Here is a 21,963-nt window from a genome sequence, read left to right on the forward strand (position 1 = left end):
ATATAGGTGGGAAAAGGGGAAGGACAACTGAAAGAGCATCAGTTACAAGTGAGTAATTTTTCTCTCTCTTGTCCTGTGAAACAGGAAGAGTCAGGTGGCTCCAGCAGGGAGGGGATTGTAAGCAAGAGTGTTATTTCTGGCTTTGTGTTAAATATGGGCGAGTTGACTACTAGGATTTCTGGGTTGCATACTGAGACGTGGGATTATTTGGTCAGAGCAGTATGACTGTGGGGTCGGGAGTCCTGGTTTCTTTCTTTAGCATTTCCTCTTTCTGAGTTAGTGTGATTTCAAGGGGAGGGAACAATGTCTTAGTATAATGGAGAAGTGTTAACCTGTCCAAGGCAGGGATAGTGTGTGGAACCTTGATCCCTGCTCTGCAATGGAATATACTGCTTTCAAGTGGTAAGAAACATGTTTGTTTGCACATGGGGATATTAATTTGTCTTTCCCTAAATTTACCTAAAATAAAATAAAATAAAATAAAACAATAATGAACCTTTGTTAGGCAGAATACAGTGATGTGTGTGTGACTGATCTTTTCCTGATACTCTAGAACTCCAATACTTTGGGGTATGCACAAAAAGGGTAGAAAATGTAATTTCACTCCCAGAATGGATATAAGATAACGTTTTCTTTGTGAGCAACATTTACAGTTCACCTGATAAGACTCCAGCTAGGCATTTAGGAAGGCATTCAAGTTACATAGTAGCTACCGGAAACTGTATAGCCATTTCTGGACAAATTTCATGGCTATTTAAAAAAATATTTTTTAAAAGTATATAACTGGTGGTGCTTTAAATAAATATGGTTGATACTACACACGGCCAGTTCTGGCAGTGCTTGCTGTAAGGCATTGTGAGGGAAATGTGACCCTCAGGAAGTTATTGGACAACAACTCCCATCATCTCTGACCATTGGCCATGCTGACTGGGGCTCATGGTAGCTGGAGTCCAACAACATCTAGAGGGCCACAGGTTCCTCACTGCTGCTGAAAAGGACATGACTGAATGTTTCTCACAGTACCATTCCTACAGTTAATATATCAAGTCATATTTCACAACCATTTCTGAAGCTGTTCAGCCTGGAATGTGGTCCAGGGTGTATTAGATGTGTTTTTAGAGACAAGGTAGTCTTCAGTGCAGTTATGGAGTGTTCTTCATGAGAAAACCACCACAGATGATATCATTTGAAAGTGACTACTGTCCATAAATACGTAATTGAATTTATGACTTGTGTCCTATATTGTTTCTGAAAGGATGTGTTAAAACCACTAGCAGCATAATCTCCAAAAACATCCCTCATACGTTTCTGTTAATTTGGTCCCTTTTCATTTTCTCAATCCAGATGCCTCCATTATCTCTTGACCAAAAGTTTGGATGATATACATCAACATCCAGCCCAAATGAGCTATGATTAAATCTCTGTGTCACAAAACATAATGATGTATAACTTTTAAGTATGCATCCCAACTCAAGTGTGATTGCTACTTCAGACCCAAATTATATATTCAGGATGACACGTCTATCAAATGAAATAATCTGTAACATACTATAAAGGACCATAGAACGGCCCTATAATGCAGGGAAGGGCCATAGCTCAGTAGCAGAGCATCTGCTTTGCATATAGAAAATCCTGTGTTCAATTCCTAGCATTTCCAGGTAGAGCTGGAAGAGAAGCTTGTCTGAAATCCTGAAGATCTGCTGCCAATCAATATAGACAATACTTAGATTGCTGCTCTGACTCAGTACAGTGGTACCTCGAGTTACAGACACTTCAGGTTACAGGCGCTTCAGGTTACAGACTCCGCTAACCCAGAAGTAGTACCTCGGGTTAAGAACTTTTCTTCAGGATGAGAACAGAAATCGTGCGGCGGCGGCAGCAGCAGCAGCAGGAGGCCCCATTAGCTAAAGTGGTGCTTCAGGTTAAGAACAGTTTCAGGTTAAGAACGGACCTCCAGAACGAATTAAGTTCTTAACCCGAGGTACCACTGTATAGGGCAGTCCTATATTCCTACTGTCTGTTGCAGATTACTGCATGTGAATATCTTTTGGTCACATTTAAATTTACAAATCAGAACTCTGTGTACACAAGATTAATAAAAACAGTTACATGTTTGTATTTTCACCCATATTAAATCAAAGTTGACACAAATGTGTTTTATTTTACCTGTACAAGCAATGTGTAATTTGTGACTTCTAGGTTTAATTTCAACCTAGTGGTTTTCTCATACAATAATAATGTAATTCAGAAGAAGTTGGATGAATTTTTAAAAGCTTTTTTATTCTGTAAGACTTAGTAGAGGGCCTATTGTTATTCTTGTTGTTCTGGCTTGTTATTGTGTAATATTTTGAACCAGGGCTGTACAGATGTTGTTGGACTCAACTTCCATTAGCCTCAGTCAGCATGGCCATGGTCTTGGATGATGAGCAGTCCAACTACCTCTGGAGAACCACAGTTTAGCCATCTCTACTTTAAACCAAGATCTTTCTGGCTGAGCAAATCTGAAATACCAAACCCAGATTCTTTGAAGTTGTTTTAATATATCATGGTGTCAGCCCAACCCAGTAGTTTTTGAAATTGATGTTGTGAGTAAGCACAAGGTAACATAGGATAGGGGTGGGAGTCACAGGGCATTTGGCAGCATTCAGATTTTTCTATGGCCTCCTTTCTACTAAATCACTGCCTTCCATTTTTTGCTTTTATTGATCACAAGATGGCCTCCAAGAGCCTTTGCAGATTTTCTGGTTTCTGAGAGTACTGTACCTTGAAATGTCTTTATTCCTAGAGATAGCTGCCTATAAATGTAGATAATGAGCATGACCCCCAAAACCTAAGAAGGAAGAAGTAACGAGAGGTCTCAATTCAGCTCCAAGACCCAGTCGTCTTGTGTCCTATTCAAGAAGAGGGGTGCCAGACAATGATTTGAGCAAAGCTGAGGAAACCATATAAGAATCTTGGGAGTTGTTACTGGCACCAATCTTAACATACAATGAGATGTATTGTTGTCCAGTACTATAATATCAGGTGTACCTTCACGTTCCGTAATAAAAGAACAATGAATGGCATTTGACAAATTACTTAACGAGGGAGATTTTTCCACTAATGCTAATTACTGGGCAGTGGGGACAGGTGGGGGAGAAAACTTATGCCTCTTCTCCAAGCACACTACATTTCTGAGGACAATTCCACTCCCTACCCCCCACACCTGGCATTTAATTTAAAAAACAACAACAACACATCTATGTCATATGTCAGAGGTTTTCAACCTTATTGAGTCCACAGCTCCCTTGACCAACTACATTCTTTCTGCGGCATCCCTGTGAGGCTCAGGAGCCCAGTTATCTCACCTTTTTTCAAACACCCTCCCATGTGGAGTGTTCCCTCAGCCTCCTCTCTCCCCTCTCCTTGGAAGTCCTCCGGGCAGCTGCTGCCACCGCCCCTGGTCTCTGAGCTTCCCCCCTGCCCCAAAGAGAGGTACCTCCTCATACTGTCCCACAGGAGCCTGGGAAGTACCCCTTGGCCAGCCCCAGAGGCACCATTTGCCTGCAGAGCTTGTAGCCAGGGCTGCTGCAACAAACAGCTGTGCAAGCCTTTGAGAGGCAGAGTTGCAGGAGGCCATCAGAGGAGGGAAGGAAGGAAAGAGGCACAGAGACCACCATTCAAGGCACCCCAGGGTGCCATGGCACCCTGGTTGAAAACCACTGTCATATGTAGTCAGACCACACATTACATTAATCATGTAATTAAATGCAGGATTTTTCTTTCTCAAATGGCCAGTGTGGAGAACCTAGTTTAGTTCAGTGCCCCGTTATAGAGGGCGTTTACCCACCCACTCCAATTGTAGTCTCATTCAGGGGACCTGCAGCACCTGCTCGTTGCATGTGTGGGAATGTTCCTATTAGTTGATCTGGATCAGGAACACATCAGTAGGCAAAGGATTAAAACCAAACCTACCCCATGCCAGGATCCCAGTCCCAATTGGCAGCCCTGCGCTAGCTATTTGTGAAAGAAAAATATTATATGTAACAGTCACATGATTAATGAAATGTGGGTTTGGCCCTTTTCTGTATCATCTGTGGGAGAAAGACAACATGGCAACTGCTCTCTATGCTAGCTAAACCCATGCATTCATTCTTCAGCAGATTGGGAAGGAAGATTTGGTGGTTTGCAAGCAAAATAAAAACCTCACACTCCATAACTCTTTAGACAACCATCCCTAGCACTTGTGGCAAATGGGTATATCTTGAGAGAGAGCTTCATATATGCATCATTAACTTAATAACTATGGGCACAGAAAGATGGACTGGGTAGCAACTTGGACGGGAGGATGGATAGATGTGCCCATAGTTCTTTAGCTGAGCTATACATGACAGAGTAGTTGCCTAGAATGAGGCATAGTATTCCATTGTCTATCAAATCCATGGGGGTTTGCCTTCTCATAAAGTGCCAGTTCAGTTATTGTTCTGGGTTTCTGTCCCTTTCCAGACAATCACAGATGCAAGCCCCATGAAACGCTCTGCCTCCATGTTGGGCCACTCACGCTCCAAAGGCATGCGCTTGGATGACTACTCTTTGGAAAGGGTAATCCCAGAGGAGAACCAACGGCATCACCGGCGGCGGGAACGAGGCCACCGGACATCAGAGCGCTCACTCAGCCGATATACTGATGTGGACACAGGTCAGATTGCAGGACCGGCAGGACTAAACGCTAGAGACAGAGGCTTCAGTCCTTTAGTTACTTACTTCAGAATAGTTGCAATCTTTGCTACTGTCACAATTCCAAAGAGTAAATTATATGGCAGTCTTAGAATTATGGTAGCTGGTCAAGGTATATATGTAAAGATCTAAGGCTTCTTGGCAAGCATCTTAAGGTGTGAGTCTCTCAATAACTGGTGAATATGTTTGATGTACACAGTATAATTATACAGGTATATGCAGGTTTTCTCTTTATTGCACTATAGTTCCAGAGTACCCCTCCAGGTGGCAGAAATGTGGCAACACTGGGAAGAATCACATAACTAATAAAGAGGAAATGTGTAGACAGTTCACTATAAATCTGCCGCAGATGCACTATTACTGTGTCAAAGACATGTTGCAGAAAACACCTACACACACAAACAAAAAGTATGTAGGGGCCTTAGTCTTTAAAGTGTTACAAAACTGATTTTCTTGCAGCATGTGAAATGTGCAAATGCATACTTGTGCTCTTTTAGAGGCGTTGCATAATAGACCTTTATAATAGCACATAAGGTTTATGAGAAATGTAAGATATGTCTCAGGTATTTTCATTCTTGCTTTCTTTGCAGATCAATCCTTCCCCAAACTGTAGGTCAAAAGACTGTGTAGGAGATCCAGAAGTACTTTTGGAGCATTTTGTCAGCTGAGAGCCTACTTTAAATTGAGAACTCACTGGAAACCAATTCTGATCCCTCTATGAAGGGACTTCTGCAAGCCAAAATAATTATGATGTGGGTGATCCATGAACTGGATCTCCACAGTTTAAGTGTTAATAACAGCAATAGGGGGGTTGTTCATATTGCAACTGCAGCACTAGGAGTGTGTGTGTGTATATGTGTAGATTAAATCCTTTAGCATTGTTTTTCTGATTAATATCAGCAAACTGAAATTTTGCTTGCCATGCACTTCAAAAGCTTAATTAATCTTGCCCCCATGGGGCAAATAGCTTGGGGAGGACAATTTTAATTGGGGGAGTGGTGGCATGAGGGTTTTTTTTAAGCCTCCCCAGTGCTGCAGTTCTGTTCCCCCCCTCCCCACCCCCCACTCCTCATGTCCTCTGCTCTAAAGTTGTTGTTAACCTCCAAAGCTGATACTTGCACTGCAGGGCAAAACATGTACAGTGGTACCTCGGGTTACATACACTTCAGGTTACAGACTCCGCTAACCCAGAAATAGTACCTTGGGTTAAGAACTTTGCTTCAGGATGAGAACAAAAATCACACGGCGGTGGCGCAGCAGCAGCGGGAGGCCCCATTAGCTAAAGTGGTGCTTCAGGTTAAGAACAGTTTCAGGTTAAGAACGGACCTCCGGAATGAATTAAGTACGTAACCAGAGGTACCACTGTATATTCTGTTTTGCCCAGCAAGGTAAATAGCAGCTTTAAGAGTCCAATTTTCATCAAGAAAATGGCATCATGAGGTTTTAAACCACCACTATCGTACTCTCTTCCATGGCTGCTGTTAACATTTTAATCAGCTGTGGAAGATCCTGTTCACAGATCTCCCCCATCAGTCTTGATTTAGCCCTGAGTAGCTGCTTGAGCTTTTGAAAAGACAGACTAGAAAAGCAATATGCTTTGGTATCTGAGTCCTGGGCACATGTTCCTTCAGGTTCACAACATCAGCCATGCAAAATGTTGCCTTCAGGATTTCCTTGTGGTTGCTGTTCTCCCTTGTTGCTTAGATGCCAGGGAAGGATGGGGACATATGTTGACATATACAGAATATTTCTAACTGAAACATTCAACCTTGAACTGCCTTCTTTCTTCTTACTGGCAGGGCTGGGCACGGACCTCAGCATGACCACACAGTCAGGTGACCTACCTCCCAAAGAAAGAGACCAAGAACGAGGCAGGCCAAAGGACCGGAAACACCATCACCATCACCACCACCATCATCACCACCACACATCTTCTGACAAAGAGCGGTACTCACAAGAGAGGCACGAATATAGCCGGCCTCGCTCCAGAGATCGACGTTGGTCTCGCTCACCCAGTGAGGGCCGAGACCACATGCCTCACAGGCAGGTGGGTGTGGCTTTCCATTCCATGCTGCGCCCCTAGGAATCGATCCAGGTGTGTCCAGTACAGAGAGAGTCTCTGCTCTTAAGGAATCAAGCTCCAATTACCCACCCTGTTATTAGTTTCTGGATCTCTCTGATGGAACTTTATTATCCTGACTGGCCCAAGCAAGACCTGTAGATTCTATACATACAGCAGCTGCACATGAATGGACATCCCATGTATTGCTAAGGGACCACCACATTACTAACATAGTGCAGTGAGAATGCTGGGTGAGCATGCCTGCACTGAAGTGGCTGCACCATTGTAAGCACACTTCTGAATTTAACCAACATCAGAACTTGCAGAGTCTGACCAAGCGTGATCTAGCTCAGCATTTTGTCCAGCAGCAGCCATCCAGATGTCTCTGAAAGTTCACGTGCAAAGTAGGAAGATGGTAGCCACCCTGTGTGATTTGTCTCCAGCATCTGGTACTCAGAGGTAAACTTCCTCTGAACATAGGGGTTCCATTTAACTATCATAGCTATTGACAAATCCCCCATGCATTTGTCTAAGCTTTGTCTTGTTTCACATCAGTTGTGATTTTGTGAACTTTGACAATTTCCACTATAGTATTTTTTTTCTAAACTAAAAAGGCCCCCAAACTCATTTTCTATCTGTTTTACATCTCTAGGATAATCTTTTGCCATGGGAGACCCTAACTCTTCACAGTATTCAAAACATACCATAGATTTATATAATGGCATTTCAATATTTATTTTATTTTTATTCCTTTCCTTTCCTAATTGTTCCTGGCACATTACCATGGCACATGGATGTTTTCTGTAAGCTTTCCGCTATAGCTCCAAAATCTCTTTGCAAAGCAGTCACAGCCAATTCAACTCAATCAGCATACATATCAGCAGTCAGATTTTTTCCCTCCAGTGTGCACAATTTAGGACTTATTTGTAATGAGTTTAATAAGCATTCTGTTGCCCATTCACCCATTTTGGAGAGACCCTTTTTGAACTCTTCACCATCTGGGTTTTGCTGTTCTGAAAAGAAGAGAAGAAGAGACAATTAAACTAGTTTAGGTCTTTGGAATAGATATGTTTATATATGCAGAAGCTTCCATTGCTGAGATCCAGAAAAGATGGGTGTGGATGACGATCCCTTCTGAATCAACATTACAACTACACACAAGGGCTCATTTCCAGTAAATGGTGCAGAGGAAACTCCCTATTGCATTTTGCCCCAAGTGATAGCCTCCTTTCCTCCCATTTCAGGAATTGCTTCCTCAAAAGATACCCTCTTGCTTCATACCTGTCCACCCTTCTTCAGAGACACAGCAGGCACTTCACACACAGTCTTGTCTGATCCTGATCACCTATTGACTTACACACTCACACAATCACAATGTGTATGCACAGTCAAGTATTGCAATGTCTGTGAAACCCATTTACAATATCCCTGAGGTATCACAACAGGAAACCACAAGTTCCTGTGGCTTGGACAAGGCTGCTTAGGCTATGTTCCTGCTAATTATACACATATCATGGACAGCATATTTCATGGCACTTATATAGAGAAAATGGGTAGAAAATTCTGTCACCTTTATTACTGGAGTACATCCTCTGATCAAAATAAGACAATTGAATAGTATCAAAAAAATTCAGTTCATTCAAAGCTGAGTTCAAAGCTAAGGAAGTATGGGTTTGCAGGGTTTGATTTTCACAGGGCTTAGTCTGGATTCATTCTATTGCAGTGTTTATATGTCTACAGCTTTGGAACTGGAGCAATGCCAGGACTGCCAATTTGGTAGTGCAGTTGGCTCCCTCCGTATATTAATGCAGTATGTTACCCCATCTCCATTCCAAATATTCTATCCTGTAATGGGCCAAGAAAACAAAGGCTATCAAACTCACACTGAAGCTCACAACTACATTCCTTATTTATATTCATAGTGTGGTACAAAAGCCAAAGAAATAATAAAGCCTACCACTTTAATTATAGAGAAAATTGAACAACATAAGTGTAGAGCCTCAAGACAGGGGTTGTGCCCAGCTTTATGTGAACTGCATCAAAATTTTATGGGGGGAATGAGAATACAATTACTCAATGAGACTCTTCTTAAGGTCCTTTATTCCTTTGTTTTCCATTTATTCCCCCCACTGCTGCACGCCGCCCCTCTGTTATCACACACAAAGTCATTTTCTTTGTTCCTATTTGTTTCCTTTGGACAATTTGGACGCTTTACTCGGGGTCTCCTGGCCAATCTGCCTTTATTTACATGTTTATTTCTGTATCCGTTGTGCTTGGCTCTGCTGTCACGGCGAGGGGCGGGCGCAGGTAAGATGGTTGGTGAGCAGAGAACAAAAATTCAAACCAATCCAGCGGATGGCCCTGCCTAGCTCGCTGGCCTATTTCTCCAGTGTCTGTGGTGTGACCCCTTTATTGTTACGCTGGTGGCACTGAACTCTCTGGGGTTTGTGAATCTGGAAAGTTTGGAATGAAGCTGCACCTGAAGAGACAGGCACACATGTAAGCTGTGCATGTCACATCCAAGCAAAACAAGAAAAAAGCAGAAATACATGCATAAACTGTAGGCATGCATGCAATGAGCGTATATAGGACACAGGATATATGGCAGGCATGGGAAACATGTGGCCTTGCAGATGTCAGCTCCCATCTTCCCTGACCATGGGCCATGCTAGCTTAGGCTAATGGAAGTTGTTGTCTACCAATAGCTGGAAGGCTTCATATTCCTCATCCCTGGTATATGGGAGAGGGATGCCCAAGGGTGTGACAGGACTGAGGTACTGATAGATTTTCTCCAGCAGGGGATCAGTCAGATAGCAGTTTCAGGAGATACTTAAATTGGAATGGTGAAGTGTTGGATCCCTTCCTCTAGTGTAATGGGCCCAAGCTATGTCCCTACAGCTGCTTATTTGTTTAAAGAAGCATCAGGATATACAGTCACAGATCTCCTGACCTAGTCCAGTTTAGCCCTAAAATTCTATCCTAGGAAATTTCAAATTATGCAGTAATATATTTTGAACATTAGGCATCTTCTCATAAAATTGACTTGACTTTCAGTAATGTATTCAGACTGCAAATTCTGGTTCTTCTGCAAAATTTAGTAAGGAAAAGAGGACACTAAAAACATTATGTAGAATACGTATTATGGAGTTTGAACTGGGATAAAATAGACTGAGATACAGTCTATGATCAGTGGGACCACCTTGAATTGTCAACAGAAATTGCCCCTATGTTTTAAAGTTCTTCCTGCAGCTCTGAGGGATTCCTCTTGTACATCCCCAAAATAAGAAGTTGAGAATCAAAGGATTCTTGCAGAATACCTGTTTGGTTCTAGAGATCTAGGTTCTGTGGCATGCAGCTGTGGTCTCTTGTAGATGGTGGTCTTCAGATACACAGACACATACCAAAATTAGATACAGACACATATGATACATACATACACACACAAAGACACCCCACACAGATTTTGAGTCTTATGGCATACAAAAAGTTGTAAGTACAGCTAATACTGAGAGATGCAGGGCATGCATGTGTGTTTTTAATACAAAAGGATGCGTATAAATTGTGTAAGTAAATATTCACAGCATACTAAAATACACAGTACAGGCATGGCATAACAAATAATTTGCAGGTTTGTATGGCATACATAGATGCATGTATGGTGCAATATGATACAGAAAGAGAGATTTCATTGAAATAGGTATGTGTGAAATTCCCGGCAATGTGGTTATGTACATACACATGCACACACATGAGCACATTCAAAGCATACAAAAACTTACTTTGTAAACCTAGGATACCTTTCCTAATTATGATTCCTGTTTGGTTTGGTAGGCTTTTCCTTCCTGGTGCTACTTCAATTACTCTCTCTGTCTTGGTTTCTCTCTCTCTCTCTCTCTCTCTCTCTCTCTCTCTCCCCCCCCCCCCCCAGTCTTCTTCTGACCATGAATCACTGATCATCAGCCCAAGAAAACTGTAGCATGGCAGCCACTTTCAAGTACCAAGCAGCACGGAGCTGCTTCAGTGGTTAGCAACACATTCTCCCTTAAAATATGTTTCCATATTAGATTGAGGTTAATTAAAAAAGAAAAAAGAAAACCAGCAAGCAGTATTCTCTTCTATTTTAACTTGTCCTTCATATTTAACTCTCATGGGCTGGAGTTCTCTCAGACTTCTACAGTAAGGCCTTCTTCTTTTTTTTACTATGCCATGAACCATTATTGTCCTCCTGTCTGAACAGACCTCAAGACCACCTCCAGCTCCCCTTTGAGGTAAGTACACCATTCTCTTCCTTTTTTAAAAAAGTATATATCCAGAGATAACTTTCAGCAACAATGGACTTAACCTCTCAGCTCTTTGAGATGCAGTCTCCCCTTTTTTCTTCAGATTTTTTCAATCTTCGTAGGTCTATAGTTTTCCAGTTCAGCCCAGATTCTTCCCAAAGACTATTCACCATGTGTCTGACACAACTGCTCACCTAAGGCAGATTAGTTTATACATCTAATTGGGCCTTCTTCATTTATCTCAGATTCTTGTCACCTTTCGCCAGGCTTATGCAAATTGCAATGCCTGCACATCTGGGTTTTGGTAATGTTCAGATCTCTCTTAAAGAAGTTTCCACAGTTCCTGCTTGGATATTGTGATATAGTCTTGTGACATTGTCCTGCTGCACTTGAAGAGCAGCTTTTACCATGCTCCACCTTGTCCTGCTGACTGGCTCACAGATTCCCTTTATTCACAGCTACGGAGCTATTTCCTTTTCATTGCTGGCATAGAGTGGCTGGTCACTTGAACGATGCCACAGAAGCCTCTTCTCACAACTTTCTATGGTGCAAGACCCAGGGCGACCACATTGCAGGTTTTTCAGGAGCCTCTATCCAACATTCTAGTTCAATAAGGCTGAACTCAAGCTAGATTTCCACTACTCTCAAACTACTCTTCTGAAGTTCTCTTGTCCCAATTGGCTGATCACAGATGCAAAATGATTTCATTTGAATGACCAACTTGGCTTCACCTTCCTGGGTGATTTACAGAGTCTATGTGTACACATCTATCACTTTTTATCATCAACAGCTGGAGTTTAGGGGCCTTATTATCCTGTTGAGGGCCATCCAAGTGGGGTCTTTTATCACCAGAGAGGTGCCAACTCCGATGAAGAAAACAGCTGCCTCTGCATGTGTGGCTACATCGTCTTTTCACTTTTTGTTGGTTCAGCCAATACTAGACACTATCAGACGCTTCTCACAGCAATAACACCAAACCATTCAGCCATGTTATAGCACTTTTTATAGCACACAAAGTTTGCTTTCTGAGTGTGCTTTATCTGAAGAGACCCATCACAATGAGTTCAGCCTCTTTGAAGGAAACTGATAAAAATTTTGCTTGCGGGGAAAGTGACAACAGGAAGGGTAGAAGCAACTTACAAATGGTTACCTAATGATAGCAGCAACAAAAATAAAAGACTGGACCTGATTCAACTAAGTTGTTGCACTAGCGGAAGCCAGTGCAACAAGTCCCATTAGTCCATGTTTGTGTTGACAGAAAGATCTCCTTTGTGTGAGGTTGAATTCCACCCATGATCATTAACTATTCTAACACGTTTATTCTTTTAGTTGGGGTGAGGTGAAGGATATGATCTGAATGTTGTTAGTTCAGGATTCAGCTCTGCCAAATGCTTCTTAGAAAGCTACCCCCAATTCTCTCTTTTTTAGCCTTCCTCAACTTTGAACTTCCTACTTCTTACCTATAGAGCCAAAGGCACCATGTAAACTCTCAAGAAATGGGCATTAGAAGCACCTGGAAATGTAGTGCAGCCTATCTTTGACCAAGATGCAAAGAGACATTGCTGCTGGCTTCAATGAGCACTGCATTTTTTGCTGCTCAGATGTTAAAACATATTGTTTCCTGCCTTAAGAAACTGCTAATCAAATTTAACTTTAAAAGCACTACCAAGTTAATATGAAATTATTTCTAATATGCCATGGAACCTTATAGCACTGCACAGCCAAGTGAGTGTGTGTTCCTGATGGGAAAATATCAGTGACTATCCTCTTTGTTCCTCATTTTAAACCAAACTGGAACTTATTCTCTCATCCATATTCCTAGATAGAGGTAGTTGTGCTAGAGTCAGAAAATTTTCCTTGCCTGCTCTGTGTCATTTGCTTTACTGTTGGATTTAGTGACAATGTGATAATTGGAGGTCGCATCATATAGTACGTATAGTACATACCCTGGTACCCAGCTTACCCACTTCCATTCTCTTGACAGCGAAGGAAGTACAGTACTGTATCAGTATTATCAACACACACCACCTCAGTCACTTGCCATGGAACAAAGCCCCTATCCAAGCCAGACAGATGAAAATCCCTCTCTTTCATTATCTTGCCCATCTGTCTGATCTGCAGCCATTTTACTAAAAATGTGTACTTTTTGAAGTTCATTCAGTAGTTCTCTCTTTATGGCTGCTATAGTCTGGCACAAGACTTAATGGAGGTGGGGGTTTACACACAAGTTTTACATCTGTTACTAAATCAATCTAATGTGACATATACAGTGCTCAGAATGCATATTTTATTTCTTCATATTAACAAGATTTATTTGTGGAACAAATAGTATGACATAACTCATAAAAACTCATTTGAGCCTAACAGTCCAAAGAATTGGTGAAGTAAGACAATTAGTAAGACATGAGCCCTTCAGCTTCACAACTGGAGTAAACTGCTCAGTACTGGCAATATAATAAAGGACGTTGCCCGGGATCTAGTGGTCTCGGTCTTGTGCATTTAGGGTTTTGTTTTGCTTTGTTACTGTCTTCCACATGTTATTCAAGTAGGGTTAAGGACTGGGTGGAGCTTTGGTCTGTTATACTGCAATCCATCAGGCAATCTGGTCAAGGAGGCCACTTTAACTGTATGTGGGTGGAGGAGTTATAATCCATAAATAATGTAGAGTTCAGTGTGCACAAAGTGGGAAACTGCCTCTGAGGTGAACTCTCATTGGGTCCAGGGCTCCACCAGACTGGGGAGCCCACACTGTTGCCTACCTGCCTGAACTGAGAACATGCACGCACAGGCCTTACACCAAGAGCTTAAACATTTCACAGGTACACAACAGCCTCCCTCAAGAGTTCGGCTCTGTTCCAAACTTTTCCAGACCCAGTGCTCTCCCTCACCTTTCCTTGCTAGATTCCCACTTCCACCCCGTCACTCTGTCCCAACCTCCTCCTTCCTTTTTCAACTCCAGATATTTTTCTTTTCTTATTTTCCCCTCCTAACCACTTTTATAACATGCAATATGACCCGTGCTTTGCAAAATCAATCCTGCCCCGCCTCTCTCCTTCAGTTTTTGTTTTCTTAAAAAGATTGACCATCACCCTTTTGTTTTGTTTTGTTTCCTTCCCCTCCCCACCCCCGCCAAAAAAAACCGTGCAAGTAATTTTTAAAGCTTTTTGCTGCTTTTTAAACCCTGGAACTTATAAAAACTCCATTTCTCATTTCTCTTTCTGCTTTTGTTTTGTGTTGGATCCTCCCCCCTCCTATTATTATTATTATTATTATTATTATTATTATTATTATTATTATTATTACCCTTCTTCGTTGTCCCCCTTGCCCTCCTCTCCCTCCCCCCTGATGTGGCTGTCGCTTTAATTATTATTTTCCCCGCCGAATTATTTTCGTTCCTTTGCCTCCATTCCCCCCCCCCCACTCCTCTTGCCAACTTTGTCCATGTCTGTGTCACCTTCACTCCTGCCCCGCCACTTTTCCTCGTGTCTCTTCTTGGTTGATTTTCCTTGTATATTTTTTCTTTTTGATTTCCTTTGTTTCGATTTTCGTGTAGGGCAGTAGTTCCGTAAGTGGGAGTCCGGTCCTCTCAACGTCTGGCACCAGCACCCCGAGGCGAGGACGCCGCCAGCTCCCACAGACCCCTTCTACACCCCGGCCACATATCTCCTACTCCCCCGTGGTCCGTAAGGCCGTCAACACGGGGCCCCAGCAGCAGCCGCAGCAGCAGCCGCCGTCCGTGCACTCGGGCCGGATCTCCAGCCCAGCCCCGAGGCGCTACCCGTCGCTGCCCGCCGAGCACCACGTCTCCGAGCGTCGCAGCAGGTCTCCGGCTATGGAGCGGCACACGGTCCCGCCGCGGAACGACTCGCCGCGGGCCTACCGACACGCCAGCAGCCGCTGGTCGGCCCCGCACGTCTCCGAGCCGCACCCGGGGCCCCGGCACGGCAGCGGCTACTACCGGAGTCCGGACTACGCGGGCCCCGGCGGCGAGGAAGCCTTCCCCTATGAGACAATGCAGCAGCAGCAGCAGCGGGAGCAGCAGCAGCAGCAGCAGCACGGGAGCAGCTCAGGACGTTCGCCCAGAACTTCCCGGGTGGGCAGCGGCTCGTCCTCTCTCTCCCCCTCCAGGCATGGGCGGCGGCTCCCCAATGGGTACTATCACTCGCATGGACCAGCCAAGTCGCGTGGGACAGGATCACGCAAAGGACTGCACGAACCTTATAGCGAAACCGATGAGGACGACTGCTGCTAACCGAGAAGTGGTTTCACCTTAAACACATGCGCGCCCGCGCGAAACACACGAAACACACACACCCGAGAGGGATGGCATTCCCGGTTGGGGGAGGGGGGGAGCTGGGAGGGGAGGGGGAGAGAGAGAGAGAGAGCGCGCTTGAGGAAAGAAGGAAGGAAGGAAGAATGGGTGGGTGGGTGGATGGATGAATAGCCGCGAACTCAACTGATTTGGGGAAGGCATCCCGGAAGAGAACCCTGCAAACGTGGGCAAGGGAAAGAAACTTTTTATCTTTTGTTGGGGGGGCTTGGGGAGGGGGGTGGGGGACAAGGGTTTGGGGGTTGGGTGGGGAGGCTAGGGAAGAGAGGGTCTGGGAGATCAGAGCATGTTTATCTTTTACAGATCAAGTCGTGTGTGGTGATTTGAGGGTGGGAGGGGGGGACGTTACTCAGAATTTACAAAAGAAAATGCACTCAGGTGTGGGGAAATTGTGCAGTCCAAGAGCCCCACGCTACAGCTAACTATGCCTCTGAGAAACGAGACCAGAAGCCACTTTACCTAGGGATGGGTGGGAGCAACAGGAAGGAGTCTGTCAACCTCAGCAAAGACGTTTTGGAAAAGTTTAAGAAACAAAAACCTTTTAAAAAACGTAAAACGAAGCAAAAAGACAAAAAATATTTTTCTGGGCTTCTATTGATGAGTTTTATCATCTCAGTTTACCTGGTTAACTTAAAAAAAAAGTTTTAAAAAAGTTTGTGGCCTGACCTTTTAAGAGGGACACACGCACGCAAACACACACACCCAACACACAAACACACACACACATACACACAAACAAAGGAGTGCTTGCTGGTTATACCAAACCCTAATATTACTGCCTGCAGAGATAAAAAAAAAGAAATAATAAAACTAAACAGAAAAAAACAAAAAAGGACAAAAACAATTGATAAAAATGAAGCATTTTCTTCTGACATTTTGGTCCTGCTTGAAAAATAAGAAAAAGAAATGACATCAAAAAAATTACTAATTCCTCAGCTTCTTTATTTCTTTTTTCCTACTTTGTTTGAAAAAAAAGTTGAAAAAAAACCTGTGGGATTGGGACTGTGAAATATTGCATGAAACAAAGTAAAAAGACAAATGATGAAAAATTTTAAAAATCCTTTAAAAAAAACAAAAATATTAAAAAAATGAATTTTTAATTGAAATGTGCTTTATTGTTAGTTTCCTCATACTTTGCTCTCTTCCTCCCTCCTTCCCTTTCACCTTTTTCATTTATAATGCTACGTAAAGCAAAATGTACAGCTATGTATGGTTGATGAGAAGTATTGGTTGCTGCTGTCTGAGCTGCAAAGAATGAACAACAAATCAGATCATTAAGCAGAAGCTGTTCAACAAGAGACCTTGGATCGAATGTGGGTCGTTTATAATCTGATCATTCCCCAGTACACCTATATGTCTGTGTTCAACCACAACGGGATCTCTTACCCAGCTCTTCACCCTGACAGATACCTAGTTGGTTGTCTGTATATTTTTATACCATACCTGAGGCCCCTGTAGTCAACATCTGGAGTGATATGCTGAAACACCAGAGAATGAAGCCCTTTGTCTTCTCTCTTCATCACTGACCCAGCTGCTAGACACATCACAAGGATTGGTGGATGAAATTCGCTATTGAATATATAATGAAAGTGTCATATGGTCTCCAAACCTATTTCCCCATTATAACACTGTCTGTCAATATTAGCGTAATGTCAGGGCCAAAAATGGAATTGGGTGTGTGTTCAGTTTACATAGGTTACTTTCACACATGTGATGGTGAACAATGCATATTTGCCACTATGTGTATATGTGATGGAGTGACATGGCCAGTCCTGGCTTCCTTGTCTGTACCCATTTGACAGAAGAGATTGCAAACAAATATTTTCCACATACAAACAATGCATGTTTACATGTACATTCATACAAGAGTGGTTCTCAGGGTCATCACATAGAAACATTCTTATGGACTGTATTTGAGGCTATTTCAGCAGTTAGTCCCCAACTATAAATTGGCAAAAAAAACTGATTATCACTAACAACATCTTTGTAACAGAAGAGAAAGCTACTACACTGAAAGACCAGCTGGTGTACAGCAGCTGTGACTGAAACACTCAAGAATAGCATTATTACTAGAGACAATTGTGGTCACAGGTCTAGCCCTGTATCTGAATTCAGGCAAATCCCATATAAGTGGGCCACATGCAGGTCAGCATCTTGGGCCCCTAACCTTTAATACCCCCAACTCTAGCAACAAAGCTTTTGAAAAAAGAATCACAGGGGCCCATTGAGCACAATCCGAAGGCAAGATCCCTTGTAGGTAAAACAGACATGCTAAAGATTCAACCAGTTAATCTCAAATATAAAGGTAAAGGTACCCCTGCCCGTACGGGCCAGTCTTGCCAGACTCTAGGGTTGTGCGCTCATCTCACTCTATAGGCCGGGAGCCAGCGCTGTCCGCAGACACTTCCGGGTCACGTGGCCAGCGTGACAAGCTGCATCTGGCGAGCCAGCGCACCACACGGAACACCGTTTACCTTCCCGCTGGTAAGCGGTCCCTATTTATCTACTTATCTCAAATATAATGCACCATAATGGAACATTTTTATCTATGCCAGAAAAGCCTATCCTATCAAGAGTTTATTTAAAAAATAATACTGTATAACACTTCCTCAACACTGATGGACCCTTGAGTAATGTCTGCTAGTTCAGCAAAGTACAAATGGAGTTTGCAATAAAAGTTTGGCTCACCGTTCTGCAATGCAGCAGGGCTTAGTTGACACTGTTTATCAGCACTGTGTAAGGATCTGTCTTGGGACCAGCAGCTGCATGTTCTCTCCATTGCTTGTAAAAGTGGAAGCCTAGAACATCCAAGAGACTCTTCAGAAGATACTGCTCCTGTGTTGCTCAACACATGGGCAACTAGTAACTAGTCTCTGTATGAGCAGCATGGCAGCCTGCACCAATGGGGCTTTCCAAATGCTTCCTCATGATCTGGAGCCCCAATCACATGAGTGCAGAATGGTGCTTGTGTTGTTTGTGTGAAGACTGGGAGTAGGACTATTCAGCATGCCCCTGCTCCTGTGTGGTCCAGGTTTCAGGACTTGGAGAGCTCATGGGCAAGACCTCTTCCATGGTCCCTGCTCCCATAGTGAATATACCACCCCATCCCTATTAGCACCAGCTTGTGCTGCTCTTCTTTCTTGGCATTGCTGCCACCTCCTTGCTTGCCAGGTCAAAAGCCAGCAAGTTAGCAAGCAATCTATTGCTTTGCCTCACTACTGCTCTCATCTGGGTGAGAATGAGAAGTGGGCAAATAAGCAGGCTGCAGTGGTGAATAGGAGAAGAGGTGCAGGAGCCTGGCTGGGGTGTGGGCCCTTGGCAGATACTTGACCATGCTGATCACAGACACCAGTGTTAAGCAAAATGTGGGTGGTATCTTCTGAATAAAGTTAGAATGGCAGGAAGAGCTAATGTGAGTATTCTCTGGGGACAGCACATTATTCTGCAGACATTGATCTAAGGACTAGAAGGGAATTTTGCTACACCACCCAACTTCCTCATGGATGTTCAGGTTCTATAATGAAGTCTCCAAGGAGCTGTCAACCAGAGTGTTAAATTTAAAAAAGCAAGATGTATCACTAAGGTATGGCATCTCTCACACACACATTCACTTATTTCCATTAAGAATGTGAATAAAATGTTTATCATTCCTTGATTTAAAATATAGGGATACTGGCCAGATTAATTTGCTTCAAGGACCAAATTTGGTGTGCAGGGGACCAAGTGGCAATCCCTGGATTCTAGCAGTGCTTTAAGATGCTGTCAGTTTGGCACCTGTAGGTGTGTTAATATGGGAGCAAGGAGAGATGGCCATGGGCTCCTGATGTTCATGGAAGAAGCCAGTAACATCCCAAATAATGGCCACTAGTGGGGCTGCCTTTGACATACGCTGGAACTAACAAAGCCTCACTTAGAGTTGGCAATAAGGGCAGTGTGTCTACATTTCCTTTTATAGCACTTGCATACCTTTAATTTGAAAGGTTTTCCATGAAGGTAGTAAGCCCCACTGTATGATGGCTGCAGAAATCTAAACTTGCTTTACAAGGCCTTAATTGACCATACTTCAGCACTAACGGTTTACCTAAAGTTGGAGTGAAGCCATAAACTATGGCAACTGCATAGCAAATACACACATTGTTCACTGCATATCCACCTCATCAGTCACCCCATTACTATTCAAGCATCTGGGAAAACTGTTCAGTCTGGGAGCCTGGACATATGTTTCTGCATTCACAAGTGCAGTTCTAGTTTTTTTTTGTTTTGAAGTGCAGTTCTGTCATTGAAAAAGGTAAGTTTCAGCATCAGTTGCCACATGGTGAGTCAACAGAGATCACTGCCCTCTCTACCAATGCAGGTGGTTGGCATCCGTCTGTCTTGAGAGACAATGGAATGTGCCTCCAGGGGTGAAGTCTGCAGAGACTGGTAACTTGTAACTGCTGCCTCCCGTGTTGTTTCTGCTGAATGACCAGCACTGAAGTGACCTCTTTGGTGCAAGCCTGGGCTGTGCGTATGGAGGTCCTGGGCCAGCCAGACAACAAGACCTCACTCTCAGCCTCACTGATGTGGTCTAAAAGAAACCAGAGAAATACATTTGGGACAAGCTTGGCTGCAGGAGTTGCTGAAAGGAGACGTACAAGGCGCCATCCAAGTGTCTTAGGGACTCCACGGATTTGTGTAGGATTTACTCCTTAGCCATTTCTCCTCCCAAAGATGTCCCACAAAGCAGTGGGTATGGATTTTTCCTTGGGGTTTACCCCTGAAGCCTTTATCATGATTGAGTACAGTGGTACCTCAGGTTAAGTACTTAATTCGTTCCAGAGGTCCGTTCTTAACCTGAAACTGTTCTTAACCTGAAGCACCACTTTAGCTATTGGGGCCTCCCGCTGCTGCCGGAGCACAATTTCTGTTATCATCCTGAAGCAAAATTCTTAACCCGAGGTACTATTTCTGGGTTAGCTGAGTCTGTAACCTGAAGCGTATGTAACCCGAGGTACCACTCTATAGCCACAAGTTATCAGAGGTTTAAGACCAGAGTTTTCCTTCACATGTACATGAGCCCCTCCCCCCTCATTTCCTTCTACAGCATTTGCAGTAACTGCCTTCTGGACTCTTGGACCCGCTGTTGATCTCATCCGCTTGATCTGCCAGAGCCTGTCTTCACATGCGGGGGAAATCCCTAACTCACTGAAGGTTTGAAACTGATTGGCTTCCCTCACCTGGTTTAGCCAGTCAATCAAAGCCATTTCCTGGGATGTGGCTGTTGTCACATGCTGACAGATTCTATGAAGCTACCCAGAAAATAAAGGCCAAGCTGGTAGCAGAGACAAAGCTCTATTACTTGGTAACTCAGCAGAAAAAGAAGATGCTAGCAGTTTGGATGTGCAAGTTCACACTTCCAAAGAGGTAAAGTGGTGTGCTGCCTGTCCCCAGAATACTTGTTGTAAGCATCATCAGATGTTTGGATGCCACACAAAAAAGAAACTGTCAAGCCTAGCCAAAAAGACACCTCTTAAATCCTACATCCATTACCTACTAAAAACAAGAGAGAGTGACGTCTTAGAACTGGTACAGATGCAAACACTGTGGCTGCAATCCTATGGGAATATATCTCATTAAACTCAGCATGACTTACCTGTGCATAGTCATGCATAGGATTGAGATGTATGCGTTTGTGTCGCTGTAAACCACCTGGATGGAACCTGTATCCTGTTAGCTGTACGTAGGTTGCCTGGGAAACTGAGGATACCAAAGCAAAAATATTAAAAATGTTTAACATGAACTTGGGCTTTCCCCCACTTTTTTATGGAAGGAGGATTTGAGTCTTTTAACATCTAGCAGCAAAAACCCATCCCCAAGAATATCCCTATTTCCTCCTGATGGGTGGGAAAGCAATTTATCATTCCCTTCCCATATAATCCACAAAAGAGCCTTCCAACCACATTCCATTTCCTCCCCAAAGCCCCACTATACTAAGAGACTGAATAACAACACTGGACTACACTGAAGGTTTGTCATACACTACTGTCTCACCACAACAGCACACACCCAGCAATATTACTACAGCGGTACTGAGTTTCTCTGCAGGGCTAATGCAACCTACACTTTCTCAACCACAATGCAATTCACTGCAGTACAGATATACTAATAACATGGGGCGGGGCTTACATTTGCATTGGCAGGTTCCATTTAAAAGATGTAGATATTGTTATGAGTTTGGGTGGAGGAGTAGGCTGCAGACGGAGACCCTTCTAATGCTTGAAGCCCCCTTCTAATTCTTGGAAGGTCATTAAGGGACCAAAGGGGACGACTCTGTGCCAGAGAACAAATGGGTTGGCCTCGCTCCCTTGGCAATGATGAGACCTAAAGGAAAAGCAGCAAGCTTTGCAGTTTTACGTTTCCTACTTCCTGCACTCGACAAAACAGGCGCTCAGTTAATAGTCACCGCCCACTCTTCCCAGCCAGCCAATTGCAAGGGCTCCGTCAGCCTGGCGCAAAGTTAATTGAATAAGTTTCAAAGCAGGGCCGCCCACCAATCGCTTTCGTTTTCCCCCCACCCACGGAAGGCGTGGCTTGCC

The 21,963-nt window shown here is 43.6% G+C and overlaps 1 protein-coding gene and 2 long non-coding RNA genes across 18 annotated transcripts in view; 1 reads left to right on the forward strand and 2 right to left on the reverse strand.

Moving 5' to 3' along the window:
* Positions 1-15,593, forward strand: part of CACNA1A (calcium voltage-gated channel subunit alpha1 A) — a 261,713-nt gene extending 246,120 nt beyond the window's left edge. For 12 of the 15 annotated variants that reach the window (XM_077924402.1, XM_077924392.1, XM_077924388.1 and 9 more), the window contains 3 exons: positions 4,486-4,678; positions 6,516-6,763; positions 14,612-15,593. In XM_077924402.1, coding sequence (XP_077780528.1) covers positions 4,486-4,678; positions 6,516-6,763; positions 14,612-15,310 — 1,140 coding nt within the window. In that variant the 3' untranslated portion in view covers positions 15,311-15,593. Of the gene's footprint in view, positions 1-4,485; positions 4,679-6,515; positions 6,764-11,015; positions 11,047-14,611 lie in introns of all 15 variants that reach the window. The other 3 variants (XM_077924400.1, XM_077924399.1, XM_077924401.1) reach the window with 3 other exon arrangements.
* On the reverse strand, positions 7,489-21,948 carry LOC114590821 (uncharacterized). Of its 2 annotated transcripts, none has more exons than XR_003705178.2 (5): positions 21,554-21,948; positions 21,021-21,124; positions 18,077-18,186; positions 16,832-16,957; positions 7,489-7,791 (listed from the first exon to the last, which is right to left on the reverse strand). It is a non-coding gene; the product is annotated as an uncharacterized LOC114590821 (long non-coding RNA). The 2 variants fall into 2 exon arrangements; XR_003705179.2 differs by having other exon boundaries at positions 18,077-19,955.
* On the reverse strand, positions 13,326-14,614 carry LOC114590822 (uncharacterized). Its single transcript, XR_003705180.2, has 2 exons — positions 14,513-14,614; positions 13,326-13,682 (listed from the first exon to the last, which is right to left on the reverse strand). It is a non-coding gene; the product is annotated as an uncharacterized LOC114590822 (long non-coding RNA).
* Positions 21,949-21,963: the final 15 nt, after the last annotated feature.

The sequence above is a fragment of the Podarcis muralis genome, chromosome 2 (genome assembly GCF_964188315.1).
Source record: "Podarcis muralis chromosome 2, rPodMur119.hap1.1, whole genome shotgun sequence".
NCBI lineage: Eukaryota > Metazoa > Chordata > Lepidosauria > Squamata > Lacertidae > Podarcis > Podarcis muralis.